Source organism: Sus scrofa, chromosome 11 (genome assembly GCF_054392235.1).
Source record: "Sus scrofa isolate SSC_HxYL_T2T_F1_AM1 chromosome 11, Sscrofa_HxYL_maternal_Yorkshire_Landrace_v2.0, whole genome shotgun sequence".
Taxonomy (NCBI): Eukaryota; Metazoa; Chordata; class Mammalia; order Artiodactyla; family Suidae; genus Sus; species Sus scrofa.
In genome coordinates this window covers 11,794,389-11,809,586 of record NC_139393.1, presented here as the reverse complement: position 1 = coordinate 11,809,586, position 15,198 = coordinate 11,794,389, and the positions used below count along the sequence as shown (strand labels likewise).

The 15,198-nt window shown below is 34.5% G+C and overlaps 1 protein-coding gene across 21 annotated transcripts in view; it reads right to left on the bottom strand.

The window, feature by feature from the left end:
• NBEA (neurobeachin) overlaps nucleotides 1–15,198 on the bottom strand; it is a 644,629-nt gene that overhangs the window by 557,254 nt on the left and 72,177 nt on the right. For 15 of the 21 annotated variants that reach the window (XR_014819172.1, XR_014819171.1, XM_084981446.1 and 12 more), the window contains exons 3-6: nucleotides 11,213–11,313; nucleotides 10,876–10,971; nucleotides 2,818–2,939; nucleotides 875–1,013 (exon numbers count right to left, since the gene is read on the bottom strand). Coding sequence is in view for 18 of the 21 variants with exons in the window: in XM_084981446.1 (XP_084837572.1) it covers nucleotides 875–1,013; nucleotides 2,818–2,939; nucleotides 10,876–10,971; nucleotides 11,213–11,313 (458 nt within the window). In the remaining 3 variants the exon portion in view is untranslated. The remainder of the gene's footprint in view (nucleotides 1–874; nucleotides 1,014–2,817; nucleotides 2,940–10,875; nucleotides 10,972–11,212; nucleotides 11,314–15,198) is intronic. The other 6 variants (XM_021065197.2, XM_021065202.2, XM_084981455.1 and 3 more) reach the window with 1 other exon arrangement.

Here is a 15,198-nt window from a genome sequence, read left to right as displayed (position 1 = left end):
CCTAGCCTGGGAACCTCCATATGTCACGGGTGCGGCCCTATAAAGACAAAACACACACACATAAAGGGGGGAGGGCTAAAAAACAAAGCTGACTTAAGCCCCCACTACTATGAAGACTGTAGTCTCTTAATCAAAAGGAGGATTTAAGAATATGAATGGGAGTTTCCTCTGCGGTAGCATCTATGGAACACTGGGATGCAGGTTCAATCCCCAGCCCAGCACAGTGGGTTAAGGATCCAGTTTGCTGTAGCTTAGGTTGCAACTGCAGCTCATATCTGATGCCTGGCACAGGAACTCCATATGCCATGGGGCAGTGAAAAAAAAAAAAAAAGAAAGAAAGAAAGAAAGAAAGAAAAAGAACATGAGTGGATAAGGGACTGGGAAGGCAAATTCAGTGTTACACATTCTGAGGTTGAGGAAAAAAGACATCCACACGGCCATATCTCAGGGAGATGAGTATATAAGAATAAAACTCTGGCGATAATACGGGTGGAAAGCTATCATGAATCTGAATTTAAAAAATATATAAGCTCCACAAAAGCAAGAGTGTTGTCTGTTTTGTTCACTGTCATATCTCCTACACCTACAACAGTGTCTGGCACTCAGTAAACACACACTGAAAAAGGGCCACAGAATAGATGACATCAAGAGAGATAACGAGAGAGTAAGAGAAACAGACACTGAAAGAGGTGAGGAGCCTGATCTTTTCATGTCACAAGTCAGACATAAAGTAGAAAGAGGCAGACAAAGATAAGAGAAAAGCACTGGGAGTAATGAGAAAACTAAATAAAAGACAACATTACAGAAGTCATAGTAGGTGAGTTCTAAGACAGTGGGAATGGTGAACTGTGTCATTCTCAATAATTATACCTACCTTGCGCGGTTGAAAATCATATTTCACACAGTGCTGAAAACCTTTTCCTTTAGACTTCAGTGATGTGACTATCAGACAATTGCCAACAAAATGAGCAGAGTAACCAACTCCTTTGCTAGTACGAAAACTGTAAAGAAAACTGAGAATAGTATAATATCCTCTGCTACAAAGAACAATATATCTAAAGAGCAGTATTATATAAATATAAAACATAACTATAAAAACAAAACATGGAGTTCCCCTTGTGGCGCAGTGGTTAACGAATCCGACTAGGAACCATGAGGTTTCGGGTTTGATCCCTGGCCTTGCTCAGTGGGTTGGGGATCCAGCATTGCCGTGAGCTGTGGTGTAGGCTGCAGACGCGGCTCAGATCCCGCGTTGCTGTGGCTCTGGCGTAGGCCAGTGGCTACAGCTCTGATTAGACCCCTAGCCTGGGAACCTCCATATGCCGTGGGAGAGGCCCTAGAAAAAAAAAGGCAAAGAGACAGAAAAAAAAAAAAAAAGTTTCCCTATAGAGGAGAAGGGGTATTACATGTACCAAATAAAGATTAAAATATGAAAGGTTTAGAACAACTAAAACAAAGAATTTATATTGGGAAAATAGAATACTAGGAACCTTTAAAATTTTCAACTTAAAATATCACAAATATAATCAAAACAAATTAATGTCAACAAAAGCCTACCAAGTAGATTTCATACACCTTCAATGACCACCTGCAATTAACAAATACAGAAATAATTTACACAGACAATGTTTTCAAAACCAACTTGCTAATTCTACCACATGTTTGAAAATAACTTACATATATTTACAAACAAAAAAAGGTCAGAACTAAGTTTTATAAGTAAGGTAAGTAATCAAGCAAAGGAGTAAATTTTCAGTCAAAAAAGAAAAAGAGATGTGACTAAGAAATAGTTTTTTCTTCTACAGGAACACTTCTCCAGCTGTGAATTCAACCACAGTATTGAAAAACAAAACAAAACAAAACAAAAAACCACTGTAAATGCTTCAACAAATGACAGTGTTATTGAAATAAAACTATAGTCTCCCAAAATGACCTTTCTGAAGTCCAACCCCATTTACGTTGGTAAGTTCAGATGTCTGTTAAAACTCCCTCTCATTACTACTGATATATAATCTTTTGTAATAGAATTTATAAGCTATTAATAGCTCACATTGTGCTACACTCACACTTGAGTCAGTGACTGTACAAATAGCACTTTAAATATTGTCTCTCATTAAATCCTACATGATAGGCACTATTACTATCCTCATTTTACAGCTGACACCAAAGCACAGAATAAACAGTAAATGGTAAAGGCAAGGCTTAAATTCAGGCAATCTTATTTCAAAGCACTGCAGTGTTAAGTGAGATAATACAAGTAAGCACTTACAAAGCCTAGTACATAGTAAGGCAATAAATGAAAGTATGATGTTCTTATTACTTGGAGTTATCTGTAAACTAAAATAACCAAGTTCTGCATCCTTACAGGCCAACCCATTGTTGGGGTGATCACCCAATTTTGTTAGTTATCTACAAAATGATTAATCTTATATGATTAATATTTCTCAATGGTTATCAAAATCAAAATTTTATAGCATATCTTTATAATGCTCACAGAACCATATAATGAAAGAAATCTGGTAGAGTTTGGGTTTTTTTCCTCTCCTTTATCAGGGATTAGCGCCTTCACTAATAACCCCACAACTGATCTATGCAGACTGGATGTAGGACGTCTGTAAACCTTCACTCAAACTATAGTCAAGAAAAAAAGAGTGAGGCACGTCACCCAGAATCAACAGCAAAATGAATGAAATTAATTGACTTCACCGTACCTTTATAGTTTTAACATCTAACAATATGTCGCTATGACACTACATTACATACTTACAAAGTTGAACTATTTAAGACAAAAGTACTAAAATTAAATATATTACTTACCAATAAAGATAAGGTTTATCCTTATCAACATTAATGTTATTTAATGGATCCATACGAAACCAAGTGTTGAGGGTGAAGCCATTCTGATAAGGCCACTTTGCAATGGGAGGCAATGCAATTGCCTATAAGGCAATGAAAAAAGATACGAAAGCATCAGTTAAAGAAAATGTGATCACAACTAAGTTCAAGTATCATTTTTACAGACGGAAAACAATGAAGGTATAAATATCAAAGAATCACAGACAAGTATAAAATAGAAACTATTATCTTATTAAAATACTCTATTAATATTATTTGTTGTCTATAGAAGTATTACATTTTCAAATAGTTCAGTCTACAGTCCAAGAAGTCCACCTCCAATTTCACCAATATACAGTCCCTTACGAATATACTTCAGAATTAACTGTTTCCTATTTTTTATGTTAGGCTTTCAGTAATGCTTCACTTGACTAAAGAAAGTGGAATTTTCAAATCCAAAAGCAACTATGCTAGACATGTAAATGGAATTAATATTGAAGAAATTAAGTATTAAGAAATAATGTTCTTATTACTAAAACAAAGGAGGGGAAAGCATAAGATTTATCATTCAGAAACTGAACCTTTGAAATTTATTAACAAAGAGGATTCAGATCTATTCTTAAGTAGGAAAGGAATAATATAGTACTCAGTTAATAATAAATAGTAGTGGAAAAAAAGTCTAGCCATTCCATTCTAGGAACAAAAATGAGAAAGTGGAAGATGACATGACCGGAAGTCAAGAAACATCTAGGCAGATTTATTTATCTTCCTATAGATATCTAAAAGTATTTATTTATCTTCCTATAGATATCTAAAAGTACCCACTATGATTTTATAATGGATCTCTTCCCCCAAACATGTCCTCAAATTGCTGATAATGACCTTACTCAAATATAAAATATAGCTTCCATATTAAAGCCTCCATATGCTTAGTCTATGTTTAAATTTAACTTAAGTTTAAAGTTTAAATTTCTTTAGGTTACACAAAGCTCCACACACCCTCTCAATCTTATTCTCTTCGAGTACCTTACTCTCCATCCCACAGTATACTTAGACATACTGGCTATTCCACTCAATCTCTTACAGCTGCCTTTTTTTTGTACATGATACTACTTCTGTCTAAAACACTTCCTCCAGCAAGGTTCCAATTTTTCCTCAACACCAGGCTAATACGTTCTTCTCCCGTGAAGCATTCCTAAGACACGTACCCTATTTTCTCTTTGCTCTCCTATAGCACTTAGTACCTAAATCTACAGTAGCTTATTATAACAAGCTGTTTTTGTGTCGACACATGAAGAGTTCCTCAAGAGTAAGAAATGTAATTTATATTCAGCATTGGGACTTAAGGCCTTGAAAACATCCACTATGTGGTCAAGGAAAATCTCAAAGTGGAAAAGATTTATAAGTGCTGGCTGTAAAAACAGAAACAGAATGGAAACACACACACACAAAAACACAAAAATACATACTATTTCTAATGAAGAGACGCAAAACCTAAAAATGAATAAAAATTTTCCTTTCAGATTTTAACTTTAAGCAACTAGTTTAGGCAGTTTAAATGTTACTATAGCTTTTCTTGACCTTTTAAAAAGGGAAACATTTATCTTTAGCTTTTGTTTATTTGTTAGTAAAATGCAATTCTTGCCAAGTTTACTGCCAGCTGCGTAAGTTTCACTAAACCAGACTTCACTTACTATACCTGCTTCAAGGTACCAAAGTAAACAGGAGAAATATTTGCTGAGGACATTGACTAGTAAAGTGATTCTACAGAATTATAAGAATTACTGAACAAATATTTAATTTGTTCATAATGCCTGTGGGACACAATGGGCACAGGACTAGATTCATGGTTTCCAACCTCTTGCCACGACTGGCACACTCAAGCACACCTCAGTATCAGCAACAGCAGTTCATCACAGCACTATCAGTACAGCATGAATAAGAACTCAGGAATGCAGCCTCTTTCCCTCCTCACTCCACATACCCAAGCAATCTCTTACTTCCAGCCAATGGCCTTAGCACTTTCAGTATCATCAGTCTCATCATCTGGTGCACTGAGCTCTAAATTAGAATTTATACATGGCATTAAACTAAGAGATACAAAGAAGAATTTGAGTCTAGCTGTTTCTCAAGTTTTCCAGACCTACTCTTTCACCAAGAAAAAGATGTGGTCCCCATTTGTTACTATCCCCATAGTAGGACTGAGAGAGTCCTAAATTACATTAGTTGCAAACATGAGTGAACCAAAATAAAACAGAAAAAAAGAAAAATCTTACAAAAGGAAAAAAACCTAAGTAGCCTGAGTGACAATGAAATAAAAATAGTCTGGTTTTGCTACAACTGGTATGAAATACCTGAGAGGCTCTAGAATTGCATTTTCCTCAATTTCACTGTGGACGTCTAATAATTCTACTGGTAAATAAGGATATTTATTATGGCCGATCTCTTCAATAAGCTAATTACCCTTACTGAAGGACATTCTCTTACGTTTATTTATTATATATGTATTTAAATTTACTATTTTTACTGAAGTACAGTTTTATTTATTTATTTATTTATTGTCTTCTGTCTTTTTAGGGTTGCACCCGCAGCACATGGAGGCTCCCAGGCTAGTGGTCAAATCAGAGCTACAGCTGCCAGCCTACACCAAAGCCACAGCAACGCCAGATCCGAGCCGTGTCTGTAACCTACACCACAGCTCATGGCAATGCCAGATCTTCAACCCACTGAGCGAGGCAGGGATCAAACCCACAACCTCATGGTTCCTAGGCGGATTCGTTTCTACTGTGCCATGACAGGAACTCCTGAAGTACAGTTTTAAATTTAATGTATAATAGAATAAATTTTTTAGGGACCTGCAATGTCCCATTTCTAGAGGGTATTCCTAAACTTCTTATTCTCCTTATGTACCAACCAAGGCCTTCCATACCATGTCAACTGCATCACTAGCTTTCTTCAACTCTTTTAAACTAATGCATACATGCTCCCTTAATGCACAAAGCCTAACTTTGTAGAATACTGCCTGATGTGGAACCCAGGCCCACTTACTTTCAAACTATTTGTGTTTGGTTTCATTACCCATTTTCTAAATCCTTTATAGTTCCTTCTAATGTCATGGTGATAATGCCATGTGCTTTGGCCTATCTTTGCGATTTTGGATTTAAGCTGCCTTCATATTTCCTCCATATTTCCCTCTACAGTATTTGGGTATCCACAATTACTTGCCCCTCACTGGGTTCAACAAGTCTATAAGACTCTGAAATCTATATCCTTCACTGTCCTCTGGACTAGTTGACTCCAAAATTTATGTTCCTATCTGCTGTAATTTGCACACAGACACACAAAAAATTCTGATATTCAGACAGAGTGCTTTCAATTAACATGATTTCAGTAAATAGAAAAGTGTACTATTTCTTGGAGTTCCCGCTGTGGCACAACGGGATCAGTGGCGTCTTGGGAAGCACTGGGACACAGATTCGATTCCTGGCCTGGCACAGTGGGTTAAGGAGCTGCTGCTGCCACAGCTGCAGCTTAGGTTGCTGCTGACCCAGGAACTTCACACGCAGCAAGGTAGCAAAAAAAAAAAAAAAAAAGTGTACCATTTCTTAAATTAAGCAGGTTCATGAAATAGATCATAATCATGAAAAGCAAATTTAAAGAGTATATCCATTAAGGTAAAAGAGCATATAAAATGCCATCTTACATTTGTCATTCACCTTTATATGAATGGCTGCAGAATTCAATAAAGTCTCTGAATGAGTAACTGTCACCAAATTGCTCATATGGAAGCTGCATAGTTCAAAGAAAGGCATCTCCACAATATGACATACAATCAGAAGGCCTAGTATATATGGTTACATGTATAGTTGGAAGGAAATTAAGTGGTGGTATAAATTTAATCATCTGAAGGCACTGTTATTGGTTCATGTTCATCCAAAAAGAGATTATCAAAAACACTGTAACAGAGAACCCAGAAATAAACCCAGACACCTATGGTCAATTAATCTCTGACAAAGGAGGCAAGAACATAAAATAGGAAAAAGACAGTCTCTTTAGAAAGTGGGGCTGGGAAACCTGGACAGCTGCATGTAAATCAATGAAACTGGAACTTACCCTCACACTACGCACCAAAATAAATTCAAAATGGCTGAAAGACTTAAACGTAAGATAAGACACCATCAAACTCTTAGAAGAGAACACAGGCAAAACATTCTCTGACATCAACTGTACAAATGTTTTCTTAGGTCAGTCTCCCAAGGCAATAGAAATAAGAACAAAAATAAACCAGTGGGACCCAATCAAACTTAAAGCTTTTGCACAGCAAAGGAACCATTAAAAAAAAAAAAAATGAAGATACAACGTATGGAATGGAAGAAAATAGTTGCAAACGATGCAATCAACAACGGCTTAATCTCCAAAATGTACAAACAAATCATACAACTCAACAGCAAAAAACCAACAACCCAATTGAAAAATGAGCAACAGACCTAAATAGGCATTTCTCCAAAGAAGACATACAGATGGCCAAAAGGCACATGAAAAAATGCTCAACATCACTAATAATCAGAGAAATGAAAATTAAGCTCTACTGAAGTACCACCTCACTCTGGTCAGAATGGCTATCATTAATAAGTCTACAAATAACAAATACTGGAGAGGATGTGGAGAAAAGGGAACCCTCCTACACTCTTGGTGGGAATGTCAATTGGTACAACCGCTATGGAAAACAGTATGGAGGTACCTCAGAAAACTAAATATAGAACTATCATATGATCTAGCAATCCCACTCTTGGGCGTATATCTAGACAAAACTTTCATTCAAAAAGATACATGCTGGATTTCCCATTGTGGCTCAGCGGTAACAAACCTGACTAGTATCCGTGGGGGTGTGGGTTTGATCCTTGAACTTATTCAGTGGGTTAAGAATCTGGCATTGCCACGAACTGTAGTATAAATAGCAGATGTGGCTCGGAGCCCACGTTGCAGTGGCTGTGGTATAGGCCAGCAGCTACAGCTCTGATTTGACCCCTAGCCTAGGAACATCCATATGGTACAGGTGTGCCTTAAAAAGACAAAAAATAAAAACAAATTTTTTTTAATTAAAAAAAAAGATACATGCATCCCTATGTTCATTGCAGCACTATTCACAATGGTCAAGACATGGAAACAACCTAAATGTCCACAGACAGATGAATGCATTAAGAGGATATGGTACACATATACAGTGGAATATTACTCAGCCACAGAAAAGAACAAAATAATGCAATATGCAGCAACATGGATGCAACTAGAGAATTTCATACTAAGTGAAGTAAGTCAGAAAGAGAAAGACAAATACCATACGATATCACTTATATGTGGAATTTAAAATATGACACAGATGAACCTATCTACAGAAAAGAAACAGACTCATAGACACGGAGAGCAGACTATGGTTGCCAAGCAGGAAGGGGAGGGAGTAGGATGGACTGGGAGTTTGGGGTTAGTAGATGCCAGCTATTATATTTAGAATGGATAGATAAACAATGAGGTCCTGCTATATTAGCACAGGGGACTATACCCAATCACTTGTGATAAAATACGATAGAAAATAATATGAAAAAAAGAGTGTGTGTGTGTGTGTGTGTGTGTGTGTGTATAAAAACTGGGTCACTGTTTATATATAGATATATACACTTGATATATATGATTGAGATATATATATATATTCTTATATATAAAAATATTGGGAACTATATCCAATCACTTGTGATAGAATATGATAGAAAATAATATGAAGAAAAGAGTGTGTGTACATATATATAAAAACTGGGTCACTGTTTTTATATATATGTACACTTGATATATACAATTGATAGATATATATATTATATATACACTTGATATATACAACTGACAGAACACTGTAAATCAACTATAATAAAAAAGCTTATTATAATTAAAATAATTTAGTAAGAAAAAATGCATCTACTAAAAACTCTTAGGACTAGTGAGTTTAGCAAGGTCTCAGGATTTAAGGTCAACATGCATGAAAAAACTGCATTTCTATATACTGCCAAAAAATGATATGAATATCTATGAATAAATTTTTAAAAATATGTTTAAAACTGTGTGCTGAAAACTACTGAAAAACAAAGAAAATTAAATAAAGAGAGAAATATATTATGTACCATGAACTGGATTATGCAGAAACAGATCTATACAAATATGACCAGAAAAGGCTAACACAATCCAATTTGAAAAGCCCTGTCTCTTCAACAAATGGTTATGAAACAATAGTCATATGTAAAACAAACAAAACTTAATCTCCAACCTTCCCTCACACCATATTTAATAATTCACACAAAAGAGATTATAGACCTAAACTTAAGGGCTAAAGCACCACAACATTTAGTAGAATGCATAAAAGGAAAAAAAAAAAAAAAAAAAACAACCCTGTGACCTTGGTTTATACTGAGTTCTTAAATCACAAAAGCATATGCCATAAAAGAGAAAATTTTAATTGGACTTCATCAAAATTAAAATCTTTTGTACTTCAAGAAATAGTAGGAAAATAAAAAGACAATCTTCAGATTGGGAACAAATATTTGATAAATAAATTTCCAAATTAACTTTAACCCCAAATTTATAATGAATTCTTAAGATAACAAGACAAATAATTAATTTTTTAAAAATGAATAGAAGATTTGAACACAAACATCACAAAAAATATGAGAATTGGAGTTTCTGTCATGGTGCAGCAGAAAAGAATACGACTAGGAACCATGAGGCTACAGGTTCAATCCCTGGCCTCACTCAGTGGGTTGAAGATCTGGTGTTGCCATGAGGTATGGTGTAGGTTACAGAGGAGGCTTGGATCTGGCATTGCTGTGGCTCTGGCGTAGGCCAGCGGCAACGGCTCCGATTAGACCCCTAGCCTGGGAACCTCCATATGCCACAGGTGCAGCCCTAAAAAGACAAAAGACAAAATAAAAAAAAATATATATATATATACATATATATATATGAGAATAGCCAATAAAAACATGAAAAAAATGTTTAATGTCAGTCATAAGGGTGATATAAAGTTAAAACTAAAAGAGATGCCATTACATAACCATTTAAGTGCCTCAAATTGAAAAGATGCCAGATCCAGGATGTAGATCAACTAGGATTTTCATACAGTGCTGATGGGGATGCAAAACTTTCCACTATGGAAAGCAATCTGTCTGTTTCTCATGAAATGAAACACACATTTAACATAAGACTTACCAATCTCAGTGTTAGGAATTTACTCAAAGAGGTAAGAAAACATGCCTGCAGAAAACCTATGTTCAAATGGTCATAGCAGTTTTATTTACAATAGCCAAAAACTGAAAACCCAAAAGTCTTTCAACTAGTGAATGGATAAACTATGTTATATCCATAAAGTATAATGCTACTCAGAATAAAAAGGAACAGAATAAACTACTTTTAAACTATGACATGGATAATCTCAAAAGCATAATGGTAAGTGAAAGAATCTGCCAAAATAAAATGGGAGACTGATTGACATATACACACTACTAGATAAGCAATGGATGAGGAACAAGGACCTACTGCATAGCACATGGAAAGCTATTCGACACACTGAAAAGAAATGGATACATGTATAACATTCACTTTTCTGTATACCTGAAATTAACACAACATTGAAGTCAAATGTATTCCAATAAAATAAATAAATAAATAAAATAAAAAAGAGGCCTGACAGAAAAGACTACATACAATGTGATTTATATAAAATTATAAAAAAGGTAAAATTATATAAACACAAAATAACTCCAAGGTTGCAAAGGACAGGAGCAAGGGATAGGGAACTGGCTACAAAGAGACACAAGGGGAATTCTGATGAGTGATTGAATTATTTTAAATCATGATTTTAATAGTGGTTACATGGCTCTTCAAGGCTCATCAAACTGTACTTTATAAATTGGTGAATTTTACTGTATGTAAATTATTCCTTAATAGAGCTGACTTGAAATAAATAAATAAAAATAAGCACATGTATTTAAAACTTACCGCAGCACTACACCCGGGAAAATTGAAAAAAGTATCAGGACCATGTCTCTGTGGCATCTGATTAAGAACTGATAATAATTTTACCGCATGTCTTGGCTGAGGAAACAAGAAAAAGAAATGTCACTGTTACAAATTTAGCAAAAACAATGAGTATATCATGTTAACCACGGGACTATTTTCTAACTAGACAGAAAATTAATTATAAATCATTTACTAAACTCTTTAAGAGAAAAAAATTCCATTACAAATTCAAATTTATAGCTCTCTAGAGAAAAACGGTGAACATTACATATTAATGCACTGATACTGCATACTTTCCCCTCTGACCACAGCTTACCCAGATTCCACTTTCTCCTCGAAGCATGCTGAACAAAAGCTTCAACTCCTTGACAGTGATGCTGTAGCTGGCAAGAACCCCCAACATATCAACTAGAAGATCTTCAAAGGAAAATAAAGTTATTCTGAACTCTAGTCATGAGCTGCCATCTATCAAGGTAATATACTTTTTGAAAGAGCAAAAGTTATCTTATGTCTACAGATACATCAATACCTAATACAGCTAAATGACCTCATAAATAGCCATTCTAATAAACAATTTTAAAATCATCCGATAACCAAGTTATACTTGAATTTTAAGATTTTTCCCACCAGAATTATCATATCAATTAAGTTCTCATCACAAAAGTATAAAGAATAGATTTTACAAATTCCCAGAATACATGTGTGTGCACGCATGGACACATGTGTGCACATGCACACAAATCTACCACATTTAGGGAAAGGTAGGCAAAAGAACGCAAAGCTACAATGATTTAACACTGTAAATTGGTTATTTTCAAATGAAAAAGTGGTGACTGACTATATTTTCTTTTAGAATTATCTAAACCTAATAAAACTAAAATACTCCTTGGCACATTAACAATTTTGAACTCTTACTCCTTGCCTGACATTATTCCAAGTGGCTTGCATGCATTAACTTCACAAATACCCATAACAAGCCTATAAGTAAGTATCCTTATTATCTCATCCTAAAAATGAGGAAAGTGAGGAAGAGATAACTTAAAATCACATTGCCAAGAACACAGTCTATAAGAGGTAACATCAAATTCAAACCCAGGCGCTATGGCTCCAAAGCCCTCTCACTTTTACACACTAGTCTCTAAATGGAAGTACCATTTGAACACATGACTAGAGATATCCATTACGATGATGTGTTTATGTGCACAGAAAAGACATACCACCTAACCCAATAATTAGAAAAATTATACATTTAATCTTTTGTCCCTGAGTACTTTCTCATCTCTAAACATTTTAACAGTACCTCTATGGATCATTCTTTATAGGAAATTAAACATCTAAATATTTATGCTTCATTATCTCAATTTCTAAAGTACTTCCTAACAAAGATACTACACAAGTTCTTACAATAAATATACATATACATTCTAAACAATTTATCAACTAATAAAAATGCTTAAGTTCCGATAAGCTGAAATACTTGGCTACTGATACATAATATATATTACCTAATATCATAGATTAATAGCTGAATTTGAGACTTTAAATATATTCATTATGTACATATTTCAAAAGAGAAATTTAATATGGCTATTTTCATCGATAAATAATTGACTGATTCTTAACACCATTATAAGTAAGCAATCTCTATGTTAAAATTGTGACTGTGGATATGCCATTTTAAAGAGAGATCTTTTAATGAAAGATCATTCATCATTCACAGAACAAAAATGTTCATAGTTACTATGTATTAATCAGATTATCTGTTTCTAAGAAAAAACTCTAGATAAAACTCTTATCTATCTAATTCTAGATAAAATGCTAAATTAATGTATTAATTAACTTTTTAAGCAAAGGCAACCTTCATCGAAGATTTCTTAAAGGTATGCCTACACATACTATTTTAAAAGAACTTCTAATTCCAAACTTTTACCTCAACTCCTATGTATGTCACAAAAAGCAACCTATTAAATATGTATTTAATTGCACAATTACTATATTTTTGGCCATGCCCATGGCATACAGAATTTCTGGGGCCAGGAATAAAACTCACTCCACAGTAGTGATCTCAGCCACAGCAGTAACAATTCCAGATCCTTAAACCACTGCACCACCAGGAATCTTCTAATTACATAATTATTAAAATTTCTTATATATTGTACCGGTAACTTAATGAAGCTCTTCAGCTTTTAATTTTATTATAACAGGCCTTCTTTTCTGTGCAAGATTTTTTTTTTTTTTAAATTTGATGGCCACACCAGCAGTACATGGAAGTTCCTCGGCCAGGTACTGAATGTGAGCCACATTTGCATGCTACAGATTCTTTAAGTTGCTTCATTGGGCCAGATATCAAACCCAGTGACTTGAGCCGCTACAGTCAGATTCTTTTTTTTTTTTTTTTTTTTTTTTTTTTTTTTTGTCTTTTTGCCATTTCTTGGGCCGCTCCCTTGGCAGATGGAGGTTCCCAGGCTAGGGGTCGAATCGGAGCTGTAGCCGCCGGCCTACGTCGGAGCCACAGCAACGCGGAATCTGAGCAGCGTCTGCAACCTACACTACAGGCTCATGGCAACACCGGATTGTTAACCCACTGAGCAAGGGCAGGGACCGAACCGGCAACCTCATGGTTCCTATCCGGATTCGTTAACCACTGCGCCACGACGGGAACTCCTACAATCAGATTCTTAACCCATTGTACCACAGCAGGAACTCCTCTATATAACATTTTTAAAGAAGAGAAAATACTAAGACTATGAAATTCTCTTAGCAATTTACTATAAGATGTTTAACCACTTTCTACTGATACTTTCACATTATCAAATGAAAAGAATCTCTTTGAACTTAACATACTACAAAACAGTCAGCATAAAAAATTAGTAGTGTTTTGGTGGTTACTGGCCATTAGTATGTTAGTGTAACATTAATTAGTATGTAACACCAGTATGTTATCTAAATTTTAATTTTTCTCCTGAAAAGTAAATTAGAGATATTTTTCTAATACTTATTCAATACTTAAAATAAGAAGCGAAATTTTGTGTTATCCATATTGTTATTATTACAAATAAAGGATAAGAGAATTAAAAAGTTTCATATAACACAAAATGTAAAGATATGAGCTTCTCTGGTAATATGCTTACTGTCACTAATCTTCTCAGTGCTCATGAATTATATACCAGTAAATTAGTATAATTTAGAAAATGGCTCATTTTCTAAAGAGCACTCTTCCACTTGGTAGCTGTTTTATTTAAAAAAAGACATCCGTTTTATTTACAAGAGAAGAAGGAAGGAAGGAGGTAAGGAAGAGGGAGCGAGGAAGAGAGGGAGGAAGGAAGGAAGAGAAAGAGAAAAGAAAACAAAATTAAGGGCTTAAACCCAGGTACAAGAATTCAAAGATCACATGATGTTCTATACAACACGTATGCACACAAGTTTATACAAATACATTCCTGTTAATGCTGAAGTTTACAGAAATGGTAGCATATGTTCATTAAAAAGATGTTTTAAGTTTGAATCTCATGTTTCATCAAGTTAACCATTAGTAACCAATAATAGAGAATGAAATCATTCTAAATTGAGACAGAGCCACCTTGAAAGCAATTAGAAATGATTTTAACATACTTTACAAGAAAAACACAGATTTTGAAATAGTGTTTAAATTTTAAAAGCTTTCATCTTTATTCTTCATTCCATTCTTTCTTGTCTAATCTTTTGTTCTACTTATATTAAAATTAATCATGCACAAATAAAAATATTATAGAGGACTCTCTGGTCTGGTGTTTGAACTGTTTTTAAGGATCAGATATGATACTGCAATAATTCATAATAGCACTTCTAAAAACTTTTTCATGTCAGAAGAAACTTATTATGCTGAAGATTCATGGCTTAAGAGGATCAACATTTCAAATTCTAAACTTATTTTCTGGGAATGACTGCTGCTCTGGGACTCTTTTACTAAACATTTCTACTGAAGTGCATCTAACCCCAGAGGAGAATGGACTTGTAAGTGGGTAAAGGATTGATGGTGAAGAATTATAGATATCAAAATTATTATTTGAAATAACACATAACAAGCACAAAATTATTATTTTTATCATGAGTTTCATGGAAATTTTATGTTCTAATCTATAATATGTCTGTTTTAGTACAAAAGTTCCTCCAAAAATATCAAAATAAAATGGACACTTCCAAAAATCACAGCATACTTATCCAAGGCTTTTAGCACCTCCTTTAAGCATATAATTCCATATATGTCAGATCAAAAAACATGGAGTGTGAAGACCTTTTAATAAAGTACTAATTTTATAGAAA